The sequence below is a fragment of the Cuculus canorus genome, chromosome 5 (genome assembly GCF_017976375.1).
Source record: "Cuculus canorus isolate bCucCan1 chromosome 5, bCucCan1.pri, whole genome shotgun sequence".
NCBI lineage: Eukaryota > Metazoa > Chordata > Aves > Cuculiformes > Cuculidae > Cuculus > Cuculus canorus.
Window position 1 is genome coordinate 57,764,195 of NC_071405.1, and position 19,559 is coordinate 57,783,753.

General features: G+C 35.4%; 1 protein-coding gene across 24 annotated transcripts in view; it reads right to left on the reverse strand.

The window, feature by feature from the left end:
• The window catches only part of GPHN (gephyrin), a 289,546-nt gene that overhangs the window by 61,791 nt on the left and 208,196 nt on the right, over nucleotides 1–19,559 (reverse strand). For 6 of the 24 annotated variants that reach the window (XM_054067577.1, XM_054067568.1, XM_054067573.1 and 3 more), the window contains 3 exons: nucleotides 14,478–14,534; nucleotides 12,446–12,517; nucleotides 6,373–6,414 (listed from right to left, as the gene is read on the reverse strand). The exons of 4 other annotated variants lie outside the window; for them this stretch is intronic. In XM_054067577.1, coding sequence (XP_053923552.1) covers nucleotides 6,373–6,414; nucleotides 12,446–12,517; nucleotides 14,478–14,534 — 171 coding nt within the window. The remainder of the gene's footprint in view (nucleotides 1–6,372; nucleotides 6,415–12,445; nucleotides 12,518–14,477; nucleotides 14,535–19,559) is intronic. 14 more of the 24 variants (XM_054067588.1, XM_054067583.1, XM_054067587.1 and 11 more) reach the window with 3 other exon arrangements.

Genomic DNA, 19,559 nt, shown 5'->3' on the forward strand with positions numbered 1-19,559 from the left:
CATGGTCTGATAAGAATTTCTGTGCTGGCATAACTCCAAAATAGTTGAATTTGGTTAAGCTTAACATTTTTATTTGAACTTGGAGCATCAAATCTGAAGGGCTTCTTCAACTACAAGAGCAAAACCTAGTAAATACAGGTAACGATACTCATATATATGGTATATATCATAGTCACTGATGTATACAGTGTTCAGCCAAAACCTCAGACTTGTACACTTACAAATATAAAAATAAAGTTTCGGTGTGTGAATCCATATAAGCAGTAAATAGCAGTACAGCAAACTTCTATATGAAGAGCTAGGTTTCTGCCTTTGAGTTGAGACAGAAACATACGACTGTATTTCTCTGAGGAGAATCCTTAAAGTGAAATCAGATTCATCATGGATGAATGATGTGATGATTTCAGAGGGTTCATAAGCTATGGAAAGAAGAGACTGGAATCGAGCAAATGCTGCGCTAAGAACTATGCCATCAGAAATACAAATGTGGGAAAAGCATTTGCATTTAGGATTTTGCTTTGAGCCTCAAAGGCTCAAAAGGGTAAGATTCCTTTAGTGCTATATTGAATTGGGTGTTCCAGATTGTGAGGTCCAGTGCAATTGCAACCACCAATCTCCTCGCAGCAGTTATATGCTTGAGACAGAGAATATTAATTTGGCTGGGCTTCAAGCAGCAATGACTCTTGGAAATTCATAGAAGAGAAAGGGAAATGGAAAATAACGTGAATAAGGGCGTTCTCGCCTCTGGCTCTTACGTGAAAAACTACATGTTAATTATGCTTAGCAAGAAACTTGCATTTGAAAAACTAGAAAAACAGGAAGTTAACATAGGGACCACTGATGGGAACCCACTGACATTGAACTATACATTAGTGTGTATCTAATTCAATTTCCATGTGTTAAAACAGACACCGCCAACTCAAGATACACGTAAATTAGATCACACACAGAGCATTTTACATCAGTGATTACTCAAAAGCCATAATAGCAATGTAACAGAAACTTTCTATTTTTCCATAGATTCTATTACTGAAGCTGACTGAAAAGTTAGATTGCTTTGAGAGCTGACCCTAGAGAATAGTTGCACTGAGTGTTATTACAGGTGTAACAGAGTACAAACTAATGTCTGGCTTCTCAAACAAGCTGATGTAAGTAGTAAAACCCAAACAAATAAATACTAAATATTTTATGAGGGTGAGCAGCTTGCTGCTGGATTTAAAAAGAAACAGGGGTTGTATAGAAAGAAAATCTCACATTTATAGCTAATCAAGCCAGTTTTGATACCACACTGTCCAAGGTACGGAATAGTACAAGCAAATGGAAATAATCCTTTGTAATTATAGCGAAATAATGACAAGATTGTCTTTGGATAATGCAAATATAGATTACACACATGAATCTAAACTATAACCAAAAAAATCAAAAGGAAAATGACATTCATAGTGCTCTGACTTGTTTGTATTTGTTTCATACAAGGTTTCACATCTCTACCATATGGGTAAAATGTCTCCCTGTTTTGTGGAAGAAGAAAGGGAAAAATTCAGAGGAGAACATTCAAAATTAAAACATGAAGACTTGTTCTGTCTTGAAATAAAAAGCAAAGAACTTTAAAGTTCCAAATGGGGAAATTATTTCTAAATTATTTGATTTTTTGGAACATAGAAATGTATGTAACATTATCTGGAAAATAGTTGAGATTTTGTGATTTGATTTCTTAGTGCCTATGCTTCCTGACAGATACATTGAATTTTATTTATTCTCTGTCTGATAAATAGAGAGCTGGGATATTATATTATTATAATATCAGAATAAACTAAGTAAAAAACTGCATTAATTGGCTCACTGATTAGAAATCGAGGGAAAGATTTCAGAAAAAAGAGTAAGAAACGCCATTTAAAAAAAAAAGATGACAAACTACAAAGGTTGCCACATTCTAAAGCCAGCACAACAAAGCTGGCATAATTTCTTGAAGGCAGGGAAGCCTTCTGGAAACCCTGGATTCAGAATTGGCAAGCAGACAACAAATTCAAAATGCTGGGCTTACTGTGCACACTTTAAGGATGCTCTTGAATCTGACTGTCAAAAGTAGTCCCCTCTGACCTCAAGATATAAGTGGTCCACCCGCCCTCAAATCAGTTGTGCCGTGTAGTGCAGATTTACAGCAGTTATCAACAGTGGATCTTAACTGCCTGTACCCAAAATTGGATTCCAGGTCCTATGCTGGTGGTAAACACCTGAAAGTCAGCGTAGCAGGTCTCAGTCTTTCAGCACTGCCTTCTATTCAAACTAGACTAAGAAGAAGGAGATACATTCTTGCTCAATTTTAATTCTAAAGAAGATTTGATTATTTATAACACTTTGTAACGTATACTAAATAGCATACTTTAACTTAGAGCATTTAAAAATCTTCCTGCAATCTATGAATGGACTTCTGAAGTCAACTACCTGTTGTAGGAAATGGTATTCTCTCTTTTCCTGTGAATACTACTGATACTTCATTCCCTGTACTAGTCCCTGGTTTCAAGAAAGCAGGGGATTGCACTGCAGTAAACATTCGCCGTCACTATGCTTTCAACAAGCAAATGAGTAGGTTTCCTTCATTATGCTTTTAGCCAAACACATAGCACATGCAGGAGCCAAAGGAGAGGGAGAGAGAGAAGGAGAAAGAGATTGATGCTGGTAATAAAAAGCCTGAGATACAAATGAGATAAAAAATGGGGCCATTGTATAATACTACCTAAGTAGTATTTTATAAATTAGAGTATTTATAAATTAGGAGACTGTGGACCTTCATTGGTCAATCTGTTAGTTTTCTATTTTGTGGAGCATTTTTCAGATACAAGCTGAAGTCAGACTACTTGTAAAAACGTAAGTGAAGCCTATCTGATTTAATAATTTCTTGTGAACTACTCCTATTAAAAGAATAAATTACTATGTTTTGTAACAACTGGAAAATAAATAAATTATGAATATATCACACACATACTATAGTGCACAACTGTTAAGTCAGCATAATCCCTAATTAATAGTTCTACTTTCAGAAAAATCATTTAAGTAGTCTTGCTAACATTTACAAAAAAGTAACCAGATTTCATTATACTATTTCAAACCATTAAAGCTTTACTTCTCTTGCCACAAGGGAATAACATTTTAAAGAAACTCACTTTGATTTAACTGAATTGAACCAAAGACTGAACATCTGTACAGATAAGTGGAATTGTTAAGATACCGACTGTATAGTACTAGTATCCCATAAAGCCTGGAGTTCAACAAACTATGAAAACCTTTCCATAACTAAAGGTAAATAAAAATTTAAAAAAACTTTCTGCCTATTCCTCTCACATAGGCATCAGCTGACCATGTCCACAATTTCACCAGTTCAACTGGTGACAATAAAAAGGAACAGTTGAAAATAAACTTTCCTAGTTACTGGACTCTGAGATGCAAAATAGCCTCTACAAGGATGCTTTCTATTAAAAAAAAATTAAGTGGCAAATTCACCTCAAATTCTTCTTAATGCAGAATACACAGACGTCACGCTCCTCTTCTGCTGGAAGACCTTTTACTTCTTTAATCAAAGACCTTCTATGTAGAAGCAGAAAATAATCCCTGATAGCACAGTCGCTTTTCTTCTTGGCAATCTTAGCTCAAGGAGTGCCAATTAATCTAATTCTAGGGCTTTTCTAAAAAATTAAAATGGTGAGGAAAGGTCTTATGATGAATCCAAGGTGTCCACTTAGAAAAAAAAAAGATTTCAGAAATTGCTTGTTTCAAGCTATCTTTTCTTTTATCTTTTGCTGCCCCTTTGCCAGTATTCTTTTGAATTCCCACAGCACTAACTTTGTTTCTTGTCTATGTGTTTCTGGTATCCTCTGGAGGTCCAAAGCCATTTGCTGATAACTTGGACATATACAGTTAAGAAGCTCTGAACCTGGTGCTTAAGCACCAGCTTAAGGAAAATATTTTATTGGAATAAGCACCGCAGAAATTGGCGTAGACACAAGAAATAGCCTTGAGATCCTATCAAAGGTGTGGTCCTTATCTCCCCTGGATACGAGACATTATGCAATACAACATTACTTGATATCTTCAGTTTCAATTGAATTGTTCCTTTAGGTTGGTCACTGGCTCAAACGGTCTGTTCAAAACTACACAGGGTGCTGTTCTGTCACCAGAGAAGAATGTATCCATGTTTTTCTTTTTACACCTTCAGTTTGCAGTTTAAAAGAGGGCAGTGTAGGTCTTGCACCGTATGTTTCATAAGCACGAAATTCTCATCAGCTGGAAACTTTTTAACTGCATCACATGATCCAGTTCACCAGGCGGCCACATTATTCATATTTTAGACATAAAGATCTTCCCTTTGGACAGAGTATAAAGGGTGAATTGCTTGGATAGTCTCATGGTGCACCTTGATACTTCAGCTAGCAAACTCTTTATGACAAATTGTAAAGCCATCCTTTGTAGACAGTGCCCATTAAGCTTTCATACATTTAATATTCCAGTTTTCTTCTTCAGTTGCAGTAGAATCTGTTCAAATATCACTAATTGGTACTACAGTCTGATGGCTCTGGAGAAGGTAAAACAGTGTCAGGAATCTGATCAAGCAGGAGACCCATACAAGTTGACCAGTCATCAGCCACACCACCTTGGTTTGTATTTCCTTCAAAGACAGCGATTCCTCCAGAACATGAAAGGGACAAACGGCTGACGTTGCAGCCAAAGCAAGAAAGTTCCAGTTTCCCTTAAAGTGCCTTATTCACTTCATAACCTGTAAGACCATATTTTTGTGAACTAGCATATTTGGATTCTTTGGAAACAAAGTGTCATCAGGCTGAAATGCCTGTTGATTCAGTGCTTTTCCTTAATTTCATACCGATGATTCAGAAGAATAGCTGGTTAAGTGAGGATGGCATTTGTCTCGCATCTGTAACCACTAAACTTCATTTCTTGCTCCTGGATTAGCTTAGAAAAAAGTGTCTTTGTATGTGTATGAGTATGGTGTTACCTATCTATTCCATATTAGTGTTTTGATGATAATTATGATAAAAACAGTGAGGTTTTCACATAATAGAGTAATGAGACACAACAAACTGTAGAATATGTATCAGGTGCTTTTGAGAACACATACTCGTTTATCTTAAAAACAACTTGTCTCCTGGTGGTGCCAGACAGTGATTATTTAGCTATGACCAAAAAAAAAAACTGGTAAGCACCTTTATCTTAAAAACTTTTCTTATAAGACCTTTTGCCTGTACATACACTGAAACTAGAAAATAGCTTTCAATTATTAAGGATAAAGACGTGCTAGGAATGACTCCTTGAGAAGCTGAAGCTTTTCAGAACAAATTAGACACACATCAGCAAGATATTGTGATCTTCCTGCTTCCTACAACAATACTGAGTAGGTGAACTTCTTATGTTTGCATTTTGTATGATGCTCAGCCACCGAGCATTCACATCAGGCCTAGAACTTAGCCCATAGGATGAGACAGAGCAAACTGTCATCTTTTTATGAGATCCTGTCAACTTTAAGGGATTCTTTTAAAATGCAGAATAAATAACTGTATGTACTCAAGACTGATTCAGTACTGCAGAGAACTTCAAGTCCACCTTTTTATACTCATCCATTAATAATACAATACTATACTGAAGCCTAATCTTTACTCAGTGGGTCATGGCATTAATTTGACAGTATTTTAAGTATTTTTATTCCATTATGTTGTGATTTCTTAATATCTTTTTCCCTTTTTCCCCATCCTAATTACAACTGAACAATTTTTTCTTTTCCCTTCTTGCTAAGATGGTACCATACCTTATTACAGAAGACCATCGTGAAGCTGATATGGAATTATTTACAAGTGTATATGCATTTTGGCAGGGAATGATCCAAGCCAGAGCTTAGGGAACTAATAACAAACCTCAGCTATCATAAACCTACCTATTTCTAGACAGGTAACTAGCAATCACAACGTGATGCCCACCTTTACCAGAGTCTTTCCAGTTTCACTGACTGAAAATAGGTTAGACTAACCAGTGAGGCATTTTGCAGCCTAGACATGTGCAAGTTTATTATTTTCATTTTAATGTAAGAGATAATTAAGGATGCTTTTATTATGTAATTTATGCTCATATGTTTTGTAGCTGTTGCCTAGCTAGACTACAAATCACGGTAGTCCCAGACAGATACACTGATTTTAAAACCACGCTGACCATGGTTGCAGATTGATCATGCAAAATCTGCTCCCCCCAGCTGATTTTTCCCCACTTGTGCACAGTGCAATGCAAAAAAAAAAAGAAATAAGTAAATAAAACCAAAAAGTGTGATGGGCGAGCATGTTGACTGTGTGAGAGAACACGTGCAAAGTATACCTCAGAAACACTATAGGTGGATGAGCACGAAGGGAGCCGAGCCTGGTTGTGCAGTGGGGAAAAGAAAACATTGTTAAAAAAGAAATGGTGGCACAGTAAGGGTCTCAGAAGGTTTTCTGTATAGGTGGTTCCAACACTGAGACAGTAGCAGGGGGGTTCATTAAGTTTCCACAACCAGCTATTTGAGAAACTTCAAATTTATGCTTTTTTAAGGTGGAAGGTTCTTAAAAGAAAAAAAAAATATAGTATTGTCTTTATAAAATAATTAAAACTAATGAACTAGTGATGAATCTGAATACAACTACCAATCCTTCCTACTCTGAATGACTGACAACACTATCCTTAGGACAATAAGGTATTCTAGGACATAGCTTTACCAGTGTCTTTTGTTAAAAACTATTAGTTTTACTCTAATTCTGCAAAGAGTATAATGTGAAAATCCATTGGAGGCCCTTTTTCCTCCCTGTACATCTTTACTTTTTCAGATGCTCAGAATCAGCACTTCCAACACTGGAGGTTTTTCTTCAATCTCACTGCGCCAAAACCAAAAATCACTTGCAAAGTTAAATAGCTACTGGCCAGATACAGGCCAGCAGAAACCTGCAGATTATGACCCTAAGCAGTGTAAAGTGGTGTGATTCTTGAGGGCCACTAACCACTGTTCAAAGCTTTCAGGTTAATTAGTAACACTACAGTTTTACTGATTGCTTAATACTTTGTATATACAGGATGCCCATTTTTCTATACTACAAAGACCAGTTTTGGGTTTTATTTTTTTCCCCTTCACTTTTGCTAGATTAATAACAATCTGATGACAAATGGCTTTGAAGAAAGAGTAAAAGCAGCCTAATAAATCAAATTTTAAAAGATATGGTTCTTATAAGCACGCTAAAAATCTTGTCTTGTTTTATTTTCTTTTTTCCAAAATGAATTATCAGAAGCCCCAGTAAACTTCTTTAGCCTTTAACAGAATTAGTACCTGTACAGCAGTTTGGATGCACTTGTGCTAAAGATGAACCCATAAATTATTAGCGACCACTTGCTGACTTAGGTACTATCACAGACTGAGCAGAGAACATGGTACTCGTAAATCTCTCACGAATATTCTTCAATCTCAAATGTGTATTTCATAGTTCTTCAGCAAAATATAAAATATCACTTCCAGGAAAATCCTACAGTCATGTTTGTCTGTGTTCATTTATGTCTCCATTATATATTTCTATACAACTGCTCTTTCTTCAACAAAAATTGTTTAATATTCTGGAAATATTGTTCCTTTCTAGCATTTGTGTACTTTGTTTGCTCTTCTAGATAACATTACTAAGAAACCTGAATCACTTCACAACATCTTAAATATTCACACATATTCAGTACTTTCTTCATCTGATGAAATGTTTGCTTATAGTGAGATGATTTGAAGGAGGATTAAGCCACAGATAGAAAATTCCTTTGGACAAATAGAGTAGAAAAAGTAGTTTTAAGAAATCAAGTGCTATTCTTAAACAGTTTATTTTGGAAAAAGAAAAGGTAAAAAGAAATAAAGAAAAAAAAGAGAACCCTTTCTGATAGAGCAAATCCTGTTTCTGTTTCTAGAAACATTGCTTTGAAAGCTTTCTAAGAAATATAAGGTGTGCTTTTGCTTACAGCAGGAGTTCTGCTCTTCACCTAAGATTTTGGGATGAGTCTCTAATCAAGATCCTCATAAATAACGTCCAACCATTGCTCCCATGGTTTGTCTTGCAACAGCATGGAAAAAGAAGAACCAATGGCCTCAGGTTTTCAGGTGAGGAAAAATCACAGCAGCAGTTTTTGAAGTATCAGCGACAAGAGAAACAGAAACAACAGCAATGAGAAGGTTTGGAATTGTACTCTGCAGAGTTTGGAAGAATTTGGCTCATCTTGTCTACTCCTCACACTAATTTACAAGGAGCTTGCTAGACACTGCTATACTTCTTTAATTTTTACTCAGACAACTGCTGTAAGCAGAATGCTATTAGCTTCCTTGTCAAATTATCCTGTGATCTAGTTACCTATATTTTCATTGATCTCTAAGGTAAATTTACCATTTAAATTTAGTCTTATTCCTATTAATATTAAATCATTTTAAATATATTTTTATTTTCTTTTTTATAGTGCCAGTTGTATAATAGAGACAAATGATAATATTTCCTTCACTGATACCTGTATATTTTATTTCTCCCTATGCTCAAGTACACACACGGTTTTCCTTAATCTCTTAATCTCACTCCAAATTAGTTTTTCTTATTCATACACGTATAGATTCTCAATTTACCTTTGTCATTTTCTCACAATGATGAAATTGAAGGTATGCTCAAGTGTCCTGATCTCAAAATGATCTAATGTTCTTGGGGAAAGGATTATGCTCATACCACACTTCTGCACACAGTGATTGCCATTTTTTTTTCATTTTCAGTAGGATTACACAATGAGACTATTTCATCTGCTGCACACTTACAATTCCCTGATAATTTCTGTTATTGCTTTCCTGCTAACTAGTCTCCATTTCTGAGCAACTGCCTGATTGCAGCATTTTGTAAGTGTATTGCTTCTGTGCATTTAAAATTAAATGTCAATACTTTTCCAAGCTTCTTTAATGATTCTGCAGCCCATCACCTACTCTGCTTACAATCTTGTTGCCATATATGAACTCCAGCGGTTGTTTCTCCCACTTTGAGAGAGGGGGCAGCTCTCCTTATTCTGCATGCCACCTTTCAACCCCTACACAATACGTCAGGTGAAGCTAATGCGGTAACATTTGAGCTATTGGGCTCCTTTCCCCCAAAAATATACAAGTTAAGGGGCCACGTTGTCAGTCACAGAAATTCCCCACTGTGAGAATGATTTTAAATCTGGTTCAAAAGCTGCAAGAGGAATTTGTTGTTGGTCTGAGGGCCTTACTGGCTTGACTCAGGTATTTCATAATGGAATATTAAGAACCACAAATAAAAGTTCCATAAATGTGCTCTCCCCCATCATGATCAAAGAATGCAAGTACTTAAAGTATGAAAGAACGCTGCATGCAGGAGACTGTAGACTCTGAGAGATACAGTCCTGTATGAAAAATGATAATCTCAGTATCATTAAACATAATCTACGGGCAGTATTTGGCCTCTGCTAAGAATTCTGAGAACATTTTTCTTGAACAATACCAGAATATTTGATTTGGATTGATGCTGGTTAAAAGCCACACAAAATCTGTTTGTCATAGCACTTGGGAACTCTGTGTAGAGCTTCCATACTTAGATTTAATTTTTTTTTTTTCATGGCCTTTCCATAACCTTGTTCTGCAGAATTTAAACTTGCATTTAAAATTCTTAGCCTGCACAATTACATTAAAAAAAATTACATTACATTTAAAAAAAAAAAAATCTTCAAAACACAGATTAAAGCAGTATTGGTCTATTGAATTTCAGCTGAACTCTGCTCTTCCAGGAAGGTATCAATTTTTGCAGGTATTATGAGTTCTAAAATATAAACGAGTCAGTTGCTTCACTATGCATCATCTCAGCAGCTAAGGCATTTATTTGCTACTGCTACTTAATTTGAACAGGAGGTGAATACTAAGATATCCAAGCGACAGAAGACTAGTTTTTCTAAACAATATTTAAATTCAGCTTCAAACACTGATCTCTGGGAGGGGTCAAAGGATAAAGCCATGAAAAGAACTGCAATAGCTGCAAGGAAGATTAAGATCTCCGGAAGAAATGGAAAAACAAATCTCAGGTCAGGATAACTTATTTTGTAAATGGTTACATATTACTACTGGTACTAAAAGCAGTGTTTTAAAATGAAAACTACTAAAAACCTCCGAACTGCTTAACTAACGCAAATTTTCATTCACATTTTTAGTACAATTTGATTTTAACTATCTGGCAGCTTTCTAAACTCTTGGTGGAATCTGGGATATTCTGCACAATTCCAGTGTTTCCTACGTATTTCCAATGGCATTGGAATTTAATCCGGAAAGCATGTCTTTGCAATTCATTCTGGAACAAAGGTTCTACCTTCATAGTATACAGAATCTCATTGTCACTTATGGGGGTGGCCATCAGACACTGAGTGCTTCCCCTCCCACACCATTCAACGTTTGCCACGTTGTAGCAGTACTAACAATTTATACCTAAACTGCTTTCCAAAAGCAGTATGGAAGGGGTGGAAATTATTTTAAAGACAAACGACTAAGAGATCCCTAATTATTCTCTTTCCAATTGTCCACTATTTAGTAAGGATCTATTCTTTTATTTGAACAGTCGTTTGCATATGGACTTCTAAAATGTTGCCTTGTTTAAAACATCCATTGTTACAGCACAAATCAGAGTAGCCGTGACAAAGCGGCAGATTTTAGTTACATGTTCTTACACTTGCAATGTGTCCTGCATATTTCAAGAAACTTAAAAGGATATATGCAGAACAGACAGACTATTTCTTAGTTCACACTCTGACTTCCTTACATTGTGTAAGGTACGGCCAAGAAATAACAGATAAAGTGGCACAGAGGAACAGGACTATTTAATGACAACTAATTTGTCATGACTAATGTGGTCCCAGCTTTTAACTTAAAACCTTTACCCACGTGACACTTTATGACATAATCTGTGATCAGATAAATCTTTTTTTGTAGTACAAAGTTTCATGGCATACTTTTGTCTAGCTTTACATTTATTCACTAGTATTAAATTATGAATTTAAGAGTGAGGAGTCTAATATAAAGGAACTTGCTTTGTCATGATTATGATTAATAAATACGAGTTACTACCAAATCTAAAATATCATGTAGTTTATTCCCCACAAAACTTAATTCTTTAAGATTATGTAGTCTATTAATCAAATTTATCTTCTAGAAAGCTGCAATCCATTAACAACTTAATTTTCCTGTATTTGACCTGTGAAAGACTATAAACTCAGGGATGTCCAGTTGTCAATGTAGAGAGATCAACTTTATGTCAGATACATAGCTGAATATGCAAAAGCATCCAAAAGGGAGTAAAAACTATCAAATCATTATAATTACCAAAATCATCTTACACTATATAACCATAATGGATTATGCATTAGAATGGAAGTGCTGAGAATGACCACAGTCATACTGTATGGAAGACATATACAGGACGTGAATCTAAAGAAATTATTCTGAGAATCTTCAATGGATGGATATGCAAACGAATAAATGGTTACTAACTTTCACATCTACTATGCTCACAACTGTCCCTTTTTTCTGATTTTCATTATACATTAAATTAAGTGGCTTAAACTCACTGCTATAGAATTGCTGAAAAGCAGACTTGAATTTATGACGTGAACTACTAAACACAAGGTACTATTGTCTGTATTGTTATGTCAGATTTAACTTGTTTTATTAAAAATTTCTGGGAAAAATGGGCAAACTTATAGAGCTGTCATGACTAATATATGAGATCCTAATCTTTCTTTTTAATTTATTTTTTATTAAATAACAAACCTAACATATAAGAAATAAGCTGCAGATTTAATTTATTAGTCTGCTAAAAAAACAGGCTACAAAATTTGCATTGCTGCCATTCAAACAAATATTGAACTATTCTGTGAGATAAAATAGAGACCTAAAAAGATTAAAGGCAAAGACAGAGATACCTGTGAACCTGTATGCTTTTGGGTTACCTTATATCAGCTACAGTTTGTAGTTCAGGTAAGGCTACCAAACACTGGCAGATAATATTTTTCATAATTTAAATTAAGGATATCTATTTTATTTATTACTAAGTTTAATATTCAGGAAACGTCTAGATAGGCAATTTCAATTTTGGAAAGAGACCTTTTTCAGTTGCTGTAAGGCCTGACAGTTTGAACAGCATTCACTAAAATGTAGTAGGATATTCTTTTGAACAAACCCCGTCAATTAGGTCAGGTTTCTCACACATATTAAAATGAAAATCCAGCTAGAAAAGAAAGAAAACACAAAGGGAGAAAGAGAGAGAGAAAGGAAAAAGATGGGGATGAGAGGACAAACCAATCAGATTTGGTGTTACCAGCCAGCGGAAGCTTTAAAAAAACAGATCACCGAGTGAAATCGTACATTTACTCGGAGAGAGCATCCTTTGACATTGCCTTCTAGGTGATCTCTGAGCTCCTCCAGCTTTCGATGGAGCTACATGTAAACATCAGAAAATGAATTGAAAAAGCAACCTGTTCTCTTGTTACAATTTTTTTTCTTTTGTTCTTTGTTTTTGGGTTTTTTTCTTTTTTAAATAAATTGTATCATAACACATTTCTCACTGCCTCTGGCAAAACATTTCAAGACATCAAAGCGCTTTGAACAACACAGACGTACAAGCTCAGTAAACTTGGAATCTGGAAACAAGATATTTTGGTGGATTAACATGGCTGTTTTTTCAGTACAGAAAAAACTGAAAAATCAAGGGATAGATAATTCTAAAGCTATTGAATCTCTGTCTATTTATTTATTTGCTTATTTATTAGTAAGGCTGGGTTCTAGAATTTATTTCAATTAAAAAAAAAAAACTTTTTAGAGGTAAATTTTCATGTTTGGAAACCTCAATCAGGATTTCCTATTTTCCTTAAGGATATATTTAGACACAAAATCTAACATAAATTTTTTTTGGGTCATGAAAATAAATCCTGGGCGATTAGATACTAAATTAAGTGTCAGTGCGTGTTCATGAAAATTACAGATGAGTCCCACCACCTAAATAAGCTACATCTTCTGCATATGTATATGCACTACACATCTAGAGTTGTATGTGATGACACAATAAAATGTAGAGGTCACGGTAATTACATACGCAATTTTCAAAAAAAGCATAGAAACTGGCTATCTTCTATTTTCTTCCATGTGAATTCAGTGGTCCTGAATGTCTGAAACAGTGCCTTCTCATTTACACTGTAACTAAAACATCTTCCCAAAACACAAGATGAAAAGATTAAGCCTCACAGACAGTGAGGAATGCTACAGATGCCTCCAGCTATAACTTGTATAAACAAATAGCAACTGGCTTCTTTTTCTACTCTGAGATCAATTTAAATGGTGGCATTACTGGAAAGATGTGCATAATTAATCATTCCCCTCCCCTTCTTTATGCTCAGTGAAATAACATTTTCACAAAGAGCAGTCGTAGAGCACTGTTAGAGAACAGAGAGGATGGCTTGTCCTGGAGCAAAGGCAATAAACTCACATACAAAACCAAACTAAAAGATCAAAAACCAAGAAGGCAGGAAAGGCGAGTAGAATGCAGAAGAAAAATGAAATAATTAGCATTTGAGAAAGTGCTAAAAGGAAAAAAAGTGGGAAAAAATGTAAAAAATTGGATAGTTGAAAACGAAGCAACTGTTGGCATGGGACCTTAACAGAGTAGCTTGGACTGCATATGATCAGCATCTTGGTATAGATGATGTCCTGTGTTTCAAGCGATTTATTAGGATGTAACACTATGCATGGTGGGTACTGATTTAGATAGCTGCTCGTTCTGTTAAGTGCTCTAAAATTGAGTATGTTTGTAAAAGCATAAAAAAGGCAGTAGCGATAATTATTAGCAAAACAGTGGCTTCATTCTTATTAGCCTCACGTGAATCTCTTATTTCCTCTTTGTTTACTGCTTTTTTTTCTGATTTAAAGGCTAGGTATACATGAAATATTCATCTCTCTTGCAATGGGATTTTGCAGAATTACATGCAAAAAAGTGGGAGCACTATAAAAGTTTAATTAGGTTTCAAGATGGGAAGCAGCAGTCTGAAGATGAGTAAGTCACTTCTCCATGTAACAGGCAGTTAAAAGACAACAAATGACAGTGATCAGAGAAGTGGTTTAATCATGATCGCCAAATTACAGGCACTTCCAGAAAGTTGTTGCTATCTCTTATTTGTGGTGACATTCAAAGCTAACTGGCAGCCTGCCTTCAGTAAGTTGTTCTATGTGTAGCACAGAAACAAATAAAATGTGACCCAACAGCAATAAGAATAATTAAATAAAAATTATGGGATGGTGAGAAATGGAAAAGCCCCTTCCCTCCCTCCCCTCACCTCCCCCTTCAAAAGGAAAAGTGTAGGCTATAGAAGAAAACTTGCAAAATAAATGTTAGAAACATATTTACTTTGAGGGATCCAACTCTACTAGCAACTCCTTTGCTTTCATCCGGCCGTCTAATTTGCTACAATGGGGGAAGATGGGTAAAAAAGACAGAAGAATAAAGAAAAAGTGAACTTAAAAAAATTTCCACACAATCAGTTAGCAGTACATGCAAGACATCAATTTGACTCTCTGAGACACCTCTAGAGGACAAAGACACAGACTCTAATTTCTGGAATAAATGATGCTTTATCATGGCATTTTAAATTTGCTTTGTGATCATTTTTATTTCTTGCTTTGCTGATAATTTTATTTCAATATATATATATCTGGCACATACGTTGCATGCTAAATTCACTAACATTTTTTTAAAGCACACATGTTAATTAGCTGATTTGGATATGAAGAATAATGAAGTCCTAAAACCCTAACTAAAGAAAAAACCCACCCTATACCTTCTACAAATCATATGATCACAGCATGCTATAACTGGGATTATCAGGCCTGGCAAGTATCATAATTGATACCTGACAGAATGCAATACAGATTCTTATTGAGCCAGGCCTAGAGATCGTAGTCGCTGCTATCAAGATTCCCAGTTAAAAATTATGCTGCCCAACCAGAAAATTTTAATGCCACACCAACATTAGATTTTTATTTTAAATATACCATATGCATAACCTCTCCCCCAACATCTCCTACCTGGTTACTTTTCCTTTGTTATATACGCTTTTTTCCTAGATGATGCAGAGGATGGAAGAAACAAATGAGATAGCTGCTCAAAAAGCTTCGTATTGTTAGAAGCAGGTAAAATAAATTCTTTACAGCAAATGTTCTTTTCAGAATTGCTGAATCCAGTAAGTAAATCTCTTTTACTGATAAATTAAACTTGTGTCATGTCATTTGAAATAGAGAGGAAGAAGACAATAAAAATTACTTTAGGGATATCCTGAACTGAAAGTTTTTATTATCTAATGGTTGTTTCACAGCTTATGTAAAACAAAGTCCCACACAACTGAGGTGAACCCTTTCAAATCACATTAAATGTCTCTCCTTTAAGAAATCTCAGCAAGGAAGCCAAAGACTGAATGAACTATGCAAATTCAACTATACTTTATGCTCTCTGGAGCACACTAGCAAAAGTTAGATTGCCCTGTTTGTTTTAACCTTACTTTTGCAAAATGGAGAAATTAATATTCAAAACACAGTCAATTGAATGTTTTTTTTTTACTTGCACTCTATTCTCAAGAAAATAATGCAACTAAGCAATATATTGACTATTTAAATATTTAGTTTTGACAGGATGTCCACTAGCAAAATACACAGAAACATTTATGTAAATTGTTGCTTTCCTTCCCTGGTCGTACATTACTGTTTTCATGGGATTCTAAGCAAATTCTCAAGAAATTCTAGTGTACTGATCAAGCAAAAACTGTCATTAAATCAAATATGTCTCCTTTAGAAGACAGATTCAATTAAAATATATGCAGCTGTAATCCCATTGATATATTTTACCTAAAAAAAAAAAGAGAAAGAAGCCTCAAGAAGAAAAAAAAAAGATCCTTATTTGAAAAGAAAACAACAGGACTTAGAGCAAAGATACCTGGTCCAATATCCTGCTAGAGATATTAGCAGTCTCCAGACAATAAGATATAATCAAGTAGAACCCCAAGTAATGCTACTAATTTGAAACTTTAAAAAACATAATACATTGAATTTTGTTTTGAAATGTAAGAAAAAATAAACGCTGATAATTTTATGTAATAACATGGAACTAGGACATTAATACTACATACCACAGAAAAGCTGGAAGTTGCAGCAACATGCATTGCCCTTCAGGAATAAAGTTTTACTTCTATTTCTTACCAGTGTGGGTACTTTGGTTGATCAACCTGTGCTGAAGGTTTAGGATTCAGTCAGAAATGAGATTGGAGATATCAGAGGTGCATATTACATTATTTACTCTTCCTTTCTTCAAAATATGTAGAGAAATATAGCACAATGTGTACATTGTGAGCAATGAAATTACAAATGATTAAAAATACAAATTACAAGGAAGTAGCCTAAGGTCAAGTCTTGTTTTACATCCATGGCATGGTTAATATACATGATAACATGTTTTCTACAGGAACTTTCCAGAATGCAACTCAAATGCTCCTCAAGGGATGAATCAGAGTGATCTGAGTACTACCCAAACTGTATTACATCTGTGATGGGAATTAAACAGGGGCCTATAAGAAAGCTGAGGAGTGACTTTTTACAAGGGCATGTAGCGATAGAATGAGGGGGAATGGCTTTAAATTGGAAGATGGAAGATTTAGACCAGACATTAGGAAGAAATTCTTCCCGATGAGGGTGGTGAGGCACTGGCACAGGTTGCCCAGTGAAGCTGTGACTGCCCCGTCCCTGGAGGTGTTCAAGGCCAGGTTGGACGGGGCCTTGAGCAGCCTGGTCTGATGGAAGGTGTCCCTGCCCATGGCAGGGGGGTTGGAACCAGGTGATTTTTAAGGTCCCTTCCAACCCATTCTATGATTCTGTTACCAAGAAGGCAATGGACAGTAAGAATAAAACTCTTTTTTTTCATGGTAAATGCCACAGAAAGGAACTAAAGTATAACATTATCTCTCCCTGGTCTGTATGATGCCCCAGAAGTTGACTGATAAACTAGTATTTCTTAGAATGGCATGGATTATACGGTCTTTGTTTTTCAGAATCTCATCTAGACAGAAGAAACCCGTCATAGATGAACAGTTGTAGCTAGAAAAGATTAGAAAGAGAGCTGTGCATACAAGGGTTCTAAATCAAAAGTATGTATGCTCCCATCCCCATCAGTTACTGTTGTATTTAGAAATGAATCCTTTAATTTTTTTATTACCCATCTGTAAAGTGAAAACAATACTTCTAAATGAAACAGAGGACTAATAAAGAAAACCTCAACAGTGACACTGAAACCAAATCTTTCTGGTTCAGGTTTTATGATTATTTTTTTTTAATATCACAAAATAGCTAGAAGAGTGGATTAAGAGATCAGGCAGGAGCAACACTAAGTAGTTACTGGCAAAATGTTACTTCAAAGATGGGAACATTCTGAATGAGAAGAATGAAATTACTCAATATAATGAAGAAAGAAATGTTGTATAGGGAACATTCCAGGAACCTGGCAGAGTATAATGCACTGACAGTTAATACAAATGCACTGTATTCACATTCCTTTCTTATTCACAAAGGAATAATTGTTGGAGTTAGTAGCTAAAGATTAGCTACAAGTGTCCCCATCCTGATCTGAGGAACAAGACGGAGTTACAATGGAAGTAGATAGGAAGCTAGTGAAAGAGAACTTGGGAAGCAGGGAAACCAAAACCTCACAGTGAGCAAAGAGGAGTGTTCAAATATGCTCAATGGATTGTTAGAAGTTGAATGAAAGACTTAGAAACCAAAGATTGGACACTTAATGTTTTCTCAGCAGAAGTCTCCCATATGTTTTCATTACTATTCCTCTGCCTTAAAACAAAGCCCATAAGAAATGTATCTGTTTATCTTCATCTCTGATTTTACTGCAGAAGAAAGAATTTAAAAGACCTAACCTTAAATATATATAAACCAGCAGTTACAGAAAGAACAGTTCTGAAAATCGGTTAATCTGAGATTCTGGTTTTAGTTGGATTTCTTTAAAGGAAGAGTTCCACAACAGGAGAAATACTCTCAAACACTTAACACTATCCATCATATACTTTCCCCTTTCTGATAATATACGCTGTTCTCGCTACTCTAAAGCTTCCCTATTTAATGCATCTGGTGAAGAAATTTGAATTTTGCAGGACTTAAAGCTTTCAGAAATGAGTTTTCACATCCACATTCACCAAAAAGCCAAACCTCTGCCAGACTTTCCCCCAAATCCCTGCAAATACATACATGGTTAATAACAACAAAGTCTTTTTGATCAAATTACTTAATTCTGAAACTGAAAAATGCAACACTATCAATAAAAATTCTTTATAGCAGTGGTTTAAAAAGTTATTATGTTTCTTATTCAATGGCCTGCGCATGCAATCTTGGAATCATGTTAATGAAAATATGTATAAAGTTGTTCCTTTATAAAGCAGGCTTTTGGATGTGAAACAGTGACATTCACAAATTTGTACGTGCTACAGGAAAAGATGACCTCCTTTGTTTTTCCAGTTTTACCTGCCATTACTCCCTTCCAGTTACTGTTTCATCTCAAAAAGAAGGGCATTATGGGCAAAACTGTGCATACGATGCTCCTACTTTGGACTACTTCCTTCAGCAGAATTCCACAACATACTCTAAATCTTCTCACCTCTCCACCCTCATGCCCTCCCCACAATGGCTGTTTCAACTGCTTAAGGCAAAATATAGAAGATCAACAATGGGATAATTCTCCAATAAACTTAAAGAGGTATTCTATCACCATCCCTGGAGGTATTTAAAAGACATGTAGTTGTGGTGCTTATGGATGCGGTTTAGTGGTGCAGTTGGTAGTGTTGGGTTAACAGCTGGACCTGATGATCCTAAAGGTCTTTTCCAACCTAAATGATTCTGTGATTCTATGATTAAGTGAAAAGGTAGGTGGATGTATAAAAAACCCAATAAAATGATCTTAAAGACAAATGCATTTAGAAAGAAAAACTAATATTTTCAAACAGCCTTCACATGAAAGGGTTTTGAAAAAACACAGTGTTAAGTGCATGGAAATTTAGGAGCCAACAGCAATTTATTATCAAAAGTTTGGAGATTCCTCAAGTTGATAGAGTGCATTCAAGTAGAGAAGAAATGGGTCCAGTTGTTGAAGAGAAACCACAAAAGCTATGCTATGCATATTATTACACCATTCTGTTCCAGGAAAATGTTCTACAAATCTCTCAAACAAATTCTCACACAGTTCATATTAATAGAGAAAAGTATCACAAAAATGTAATCCAACTGGCAACTATTTTACATCAGCTGGCCAGAAACAAGAAACTTCACGTATTGGCCAAATCACACAAGGGAAGTGAATCCAAAGGAGATTAAATCTTATAAAGAAAGAAAATGTTTTTGCTGACCCTTTGCAATGTTCGTTGAAGTTCATGGTACATAACAAACTGGA